Source organism: Triticum aestivum, chromosome 4D (genome assembly GCF_018294505.1).
Source record: "Triticum aestivum cultivar Chinese Spring chromosome 4D, IWGSC CS RefSeq v2.1, whole genome shotgun sequence".
In the NCBI taxonomy this organism is placed as follows: Eukaryota; Viridiplantae; Streptophyta; class Magnoliopsida; order Poales; family Poaceae; genus Triticum; species Triticum aestivum.
Genome location: NC_057805.1, coordinates 367,023,592 through 367,030,645, shown reverse-complemented (window position 1 = coordinate 367,030,645; position 7,054 = coordinate 367,023,592). Strand labels below are relative to the sequence as shown.

General features: G+C 45.4%; 1 protein-coding gene across 1 annotated transcript; it reads left to right on the top strand.

Annotated features, from left to right (window-relative positions):
• The first annotated feature begins 866 nt into the window (after positions 1-866).
• LOC123097963 (coronatine-insensitive protein homolog 2) lies at positions 867-3,742 on the top strand. Its single transcript, XM_044519826.1, has 3 exons — positions 867-1,451; positions 1,975-2,452; positions 2,563-3,742. Exons 1-3 carry the CDS (start codon positions 961-963, stop codon positions 3,352-3,354), a joined length of 1,761 nt encoding a protein of 586 aa, XP_044375761.1. The 5' UTR covers positions 867-960; the 3' UTR covers positions 3,355-3,742.
• Positions 3,743-7,054: the final 3,312 nt, after the last annotated feature.

Below are 7,054 nucleotides of genomic sequence, written 5' to 3'. Positions count from 1 at the left end.
GTATCAACATCTACAATACCAAAGCTTCCTTCATTTAAGTGTATTGTCTAGGTTGGCGTGCTTGACATTGGTTCTTTTTGGGTCACCAAAATGCTCTCTCTCTTCCTAATTGATGTGTCGTGTCATATTTTTTTCTTATGCTGCTTGCTTAGCACGTGCACACTGTGAAACACTGGGAAGGGCCTTATAGCTGACTCGACTCATCAGGTGTTTAAAGGCAGATTTTATTGAAATAATTTGCGCTCATTAATATAACAATTAAACATGCTAGGGAAAAATACAATGATAGTAGCAATAGCTCATGTCACTTGTGTTTACTATTGTTGCGTAGTGTGTATGTATTATTCTTTTGTCCTTCACATATCAGTCAAAAAAAATATTTGAGCCACACCCCTGTACGGACCTAATAACGGAACAGTAGCAGCACTGCAGGCTGCAGCAGTAGAGATGCATGGCATGCATAGATATTTGCCGTGTTTATAAGATTTGCAAATCTAGCGGCCCGCCGCTGGATCTGTCCCGCGCAGGCAGCGGTAACCGTAAAAGCCCTATACCTAGACCTAGCCCAAGGAAAGGAAGGAAAAACCCGACCAACCACAGCACGGAGAGATAAGATTGGCAGAGAGAGAAAAAAATATCTACCCCGGGGGGGTCGGGGGTCCCATTTGGCAGCCCCCGCGACGGCCAGAGGAGGAAGGGGGCAGAGGCCGCCCCCATCGCGCAGCCGCACACCACCCGCAGAAAAAGGCTTTTGCGTCGTCCGGACGACGGGAAGAACCCCTGAAAATTTCCCAATTCCCATCCCATACCCCCTTTCCTTTTCCCACTCTACACCCAGGCGCACGCGCCCGCCCGCCCTCCCTCAGCCTCCCTCATCCCAACCCCACCCCCAACCCCACACCCCCGTTGAAATCCGCGGCGGGACAGATCGGGGCGCAGATCGGGGGTCGGCTCCCGGCGATGGGCGGCGACGAGCGGCACCTGGGGAGGACCATGAGCTTCGGGATCCCGGACGTGGCGCTGGGGCTGGTCATGGGGTGCGTGGAGGACCCCTGGGACCGCGACGCCATCTCGCTCGTCTGCCGCCACTGGTGCAAGGTCGACGCGCTCAGCCGCAAGCACGTCACCGTCGCCATGGCCTACTCCACCACCCCCGACCGCCTCTTCCGCCGCTTCCCCTGCCTCGAGTCGCTCAAGCTCAAGGCCAAGCCCCGCGCCTCCATGTTCAACCTCATCCCCGAGGACTGGGGCGGCTCCGCCTCGCCCTGGATCCGCGAGCTCTCCGCCTCCTTCCACTTCCTCAAGGTGCTGCACCTCCGCCGGATGATTGTCTCCGACGACGACGTCGCCGTGCTCGTGCGCGCCAAGGCCCACATGCTCGTCTCCCTCAAGCTTGACCGCTGCTCCGGCTTCTCCACCTCCTCCCTCGCTCTCCTCGCCCGCTGCTGCAAGTAATTTCTCCCCTCCTTGTTCCGGTTCACAAATGATATGCATGCATTAGTTCGTTTATTAATTACTGCGGTATCTCTTTCTTGTCCTACGAATTAATTTCTAGTTTCAATTGTTCTAGTTAGTTTTTCTCTTCAGAAATTGTGTTTTGTTCTATTTGGAAAGGGTTGGTGGATGGGATGTTTGTAAAGCGAGTATAGATAAGATGTTCTTTTGTTCATTTCGAAAGGGGAAAAGTAAGTGTAACGTCTCACCTTTTCTTGATGTAAAACATCATGCTACTCTTTGTAATTTGGGAATAATTCTAGCTTTGGAGCAGAAATTAGGAAATGTGGACTTTAACTGCCTTACTGAGTTGGGGACTTTGCTTAGTTGTTTATACTTTCATAGAGAACTATGATACTTGGTGGAGATAGTTTTGAAAAGCAGATTATCAAAATGCTGTTGTAGAAGTTTAGTAAGAATGTAAGAGCATACATTCATAGGTTACTTGTTTAAATTAATCATATTTCTTGTCATGTTCAGGAAACTGGAAACGTTGTTTCTTGAAGAAAGTTCTGTTGCTGAGAAAGAAAATGATGAATGGCTCCGCGAGCTTGCTACCAGCAATACTGTCCTTGAGACGCTGAATTTCTTTCTGACGGATCTCAGGGCATCCCCAGCATATCTTTTCCTTCTTGTGCGAAATTGCCGAAGGCTGAAAACTCTCAAGATTAGCGACTGTTTCATGTCTGACCTGGTCGACCTGTTCCGTACAGCAGAAACACTACAAGACTTTGCTGGTGGTTCCTTTGATGATCAAGATCAAGGTGGGAATTATGCTAACTACTATTTCCCTCCTTCGGTACAGCGCTTGAGTTTGCTCTACATGGGAACAAATGAGATGCAGATATTATTTCCATATGGTGCCACACTCAAGAAGTTAGACCTTCAGTTTACGTTCCTTACCACAGAGGATCACTGTCAATTAGTCCAGCGATGCCCAAATCTAGAAGTTTTGGAGGTATGTCCTGGCAAATTATTTTAAATGTTTTTGCCATCTTTCCTGTCTGGAAGTCTGATAGTGAATATGCTATCTCAAACGTGTTTTGTTGATAATTTGTCTTCCAACAGGTGAGGGATGTGATAGGAGACCGAGGGTTAGAAGTTGTTGCGCGGACCTGCAAGAAATTACAGCGACTCAGAGTCGAGAGAGGAGACGATGACCAAGGAGGTCTTGAGGACGAACAGGGTAGAGTGACACAAGTAGGATTGATGGCTGTAGCTGAAGGCTGTCCTGATTTGGAGTACTGGGCAGTACATGTGTCTGACATTACAAATGCAGCTCTTGAGGCCATTGGTGCGTTCAGCAAAAACCTGAACGATTTCCGACTTGTCCTGCTTGATAGAGAGGTGCATATAACTGAACTGCCCCTTGACAACGGGGTTCGGGCTTTGCTGAGAGGTTGCACCAAACTCCGGAGGTTTGCATTTTATGTGAGACCTGGAGCTCTATCAGATATTGGCCTTTCTTATGTTGGCGAATTTGGCAAGACTGTCCGCTACATGTTGCTTGGGAATGCTGGGGGATCTGATGATGGACTGCTGGCATTTGCACGAGGATGCCCAAGCTTGCAGAAATTGGAGCTAAGGAGTTGCTGCTTTAGTGAACGTGCATTGGCAGTTGCAGCCTTACAGCTGAAGTCACTCAGATATCTTTGGGTGCAGGGATACAAGGCATCTCCTACCGGCACCGATCTCATGGCAATGGTACGCCCCTTCTGGAACATTGAGTTTATTGCACCAAATCAAGATGAGCCTTGCCCAGAGGGTCAGGCACAGATTCTGGCATACTACTCTCTGGCTGGGGCAAGGACAGATTGTCCTCACTCAGTAATTCCCCTCTATCCGTCAGTCGGAAGCTAAAAAGACCACCACCAGTTTGACTGTACATACATGTTTGATGCCAGTGAAACCCACGATGCGGTATAGGGACATTCCACCTTACAGTGCCAATTACGGGACTGAAAGCTCAAGTAAAAGCGACCCACTCTGAACTGCCTTCGTATCTTAGGGGCAACATTTTGGGGTAAGCTGTTCATCTGGCCAACATGGATATCTTTGTGTACTACACCATTTTGACATGGCTCGGACACGCATTTTTGTAATAATGTGCCCAGTTGTAATGGCATTTTTCTGTTCTTGAGCTTTGCCCACTGTATTGCTGTTCTACGAACAGTATTGGATTAGTTGTTGTACCATCTGTGAAACAATCTGCACAATGTTATGATTTACTGGTTGTGATTTTCCACCATCTGAACCCACGAATATCTTGAAATTTTACTGCGGCTTGGCCTCAGCTTTACTGGTTGTGATTTTCCACCTTCTCTTATCTTTGGATCTGTATGGTGAACGGGCTGTTATAGGCTCTATGGATTGCAGGAAGCAGTGATTTATTACGTTGAAATAGAAGAACTGAAGATTGAGATGTCACTTGCTGTGAAATTTTACATGATTCAGAATAACTTATCATGAGATTCTGCATAACACAGAAACTCTTATATATAAGCTTTTGCTAGGAAGGAATTTAAGAGGGTTGAGGAGAGAAGGTAGAGAAAGATATTCAGAACTCAGAAATTCTGCAATATATGCTTTTGCACAGGAAGCAATTTCAGAGGATTGAGGAGAGGGTGGAGAAAAATAGAGTGAAAGTGTATTCGACTATTCAAAGAATAACAAAATGATGTTCGAGTTCATACTGAGATCTTATAGTATGGAAGCTATACGAATGAATTTCATAGAAATTTGGTAACCTAATCCTATTAGGCAATGGACTTTCAAGAAGAATTCTTAAAATTCAAATACTACAACACAAATCCTATAATCTAAAGAGACTCTTAGGGCATTTGAAATAAAGGAAAATTGCAGTATTCCTATAGAAAAATCCAGACTGGGTCATCTGAAACAAAGAAATGACTCACCAATATTCCTATGAAATTCTTATAGAATAAAGCAATCCATAGGAAAATTTCTGCATTTTCCTTTGTTGTATTGCTATAAATCCTCTATTCTTAAACAGATGCAGCCCACTATCTATTTTTTCTCTTCATGGAACTATGCCGCATCATCAAGTCTGATCGTAAGTTACAATTTATGCACTAATTTATTTGTGGAACCATGCCGCCAATCATGCATGTCAATCTGTTCCACTTATTTTTGTGCGGGCATAGACGGTCATGTTACGCATTTTTTGTAGCATTGACATATTTTACATTGGACGCTGGAACAAATATATGCATATTTTGTCAAAAATGGCACTTCAATCCAATAGATTTCTCTTCTTATAAAATATTTTGCCTCATGCTTCATATACTTCATTGTTTTCAAAATATATCCAGAGAGCATTCTTAAGACACAGAACATAGTATGGCAACAAAGCAGATCAGCAGAACATAGTACAAAACTATCCTTGGAGAAGGAGCAGATACCTTAAAACACAGAAAACACAACAAAGCAGATCAGCAGAACATAGTCCTTTAGCCAAATCCATGATGTAAACTGCCAACCATACTGAAAACAGAAGTATAAAGTACAGCGTTTAGCATGCATATGGCATGCAAGTCCAGAACCATGACGAAATACAGCTGCTTCACTAGGTGCACGATCATACCATCCACACTGTTTACAAACATCCAAGTTACTAAAATTCCAACATTACAACGGAAATACGGTGGCCTGGCGCTTCGTAAAACATCAGGTGCTTGCTGAGGTTGAGCGTTCCCTGGAGACGGACCTCGAGCATGAACTGCGGCTGTGAGCATAGCTTTCTCTGGAACGCCTCTTCCCAGGTGACCTGCTGCGTGATGCCTTGCTTTCGGCGCGTCCTTTCCGCGGAGAACAGCTCCTTGATTCTTCCGACGCCGGAGAGCAGCTGCGGGAGTAGCTCCTGCGTGGCGATATGCTGCGAGAGTAGCTCCGTCTTCTGCTCCTTGGAGAATAGCGCCTGCTGTAGTATGCTGAAACAGAACGGTCATGGGAGCGCGACCTCCGCCTTCTGTAGCGGTATGGAGATCTTGAACGGTGGCGATGACCATGGCGGGGCGAGCAAGACATGCGCCTGTCGTAGGGTGAGTAGGACCTTCGCCTGTCGCAGGGAGACTCCGACCTGTTGGAAGGAGAGTATGATCTCCTTCTGCCATAGGGAGAGTAGGATTGCCTTCTTTCATATGGGGAGTATGATCTACGCATGTGACGACGAGCGTATGATCGTCCTCTGCGATAAGGAGAATAAGAGCGTTCTCGGTCAGACGAGTAGCGTGAGCTGTAACGGTCTCTCCGAACAGGTGACCTGCTTCGGGAATACCTCCTTCCTGTATAATCAAATGTCATCAATCGGATGTGATATGAAGTGTCAGTGGTGCTCACTTTGTAGCACATAATTCATGGTACTAAGGTGTCGAAGATAAATCATGTCACAATAACTTACCACGCGATGATTTGGCGCCCAGATACCTTCCTGGTGTTGGGGTTCGACCTCGTCTTCGCTTTGCCTGTGGTGAAGGGGCTCAAAATCAGTACTTGTGTTTTATGTCAATCGCAAGACCAAATAAATTATTGGGGATCTGAAGTACACAAATGGTAAGGAAAAACAATAATGGTGGGCGTACAACCCTTTGGTTGAGGTAGCATTGTTTCGATCTTTAGGTTGTGTATCTTTTGAATTTGATGCCAAACAGCTGCGGGCATCAACCTGCTGCTGTTAACAAAATCTTCAAACAACAAGAACATTCAAATATTTAGCTTGGAAGGCTAATCTGTACATAGTAATTCCACTCCATATAGAAGGAGAAGGAGAATGGACAAATATCAGAGAGTTAACAGTCTTTCGGCAATACCTTCTCAACAGTAATGACACGACCTTCCAGCACTGAACGGTCGAGATATTTGATGCAGCGTTCTGCCTCCTTAAGAGTAGCCATGGTAACAAACCCAAATCCCCGTGATTCCCTTGTCCATGGATCAAGTACTATACTTGCATCAATCACCTGTGGCACAGCCAGCAAGATAAATAAGTGGAATTGTTAGCAATCTTCTCGCATGCGTGCACCATTTTCCTCAGCAAACATTTCCATAAGATTACCTCTCCCTCTGTAGAGAAATGCTTCTCCAGATCTCGATCAGTTAGACGAGATGATAAACCAGTCACGAAGAGATTGTTCCCAGGGTTCTCAACATCACTCGAGTCCACGCTCCTAACACATTACATGGATATCAATTACTCCTTAAAATTAGAGCCAGAAAGGCGTAGACTCCAAAACATAGAACATGGACACAAACATAATGTTAGCACTTCTGAGGGTAAAAAGGATGTTTACCTTGAACGACTCCTGTACCTAGAATACGACATCTGCAAGACAGACAGGCAAATGAATCAATACCCACCAGAGGACTCGTATAGAAAACACTCAGATAACTAGCATGTAACTAAATTTCTAAATGTACCATGGCCTCGCAACATACTACCGCATAGCGCCAATAGATCATACAAATATCTAACCTGACCATAGAAGCTCCGATCGCTGCGATAGTTCGATTTCACGCATGCAACAATCCACTATCAGTTTAT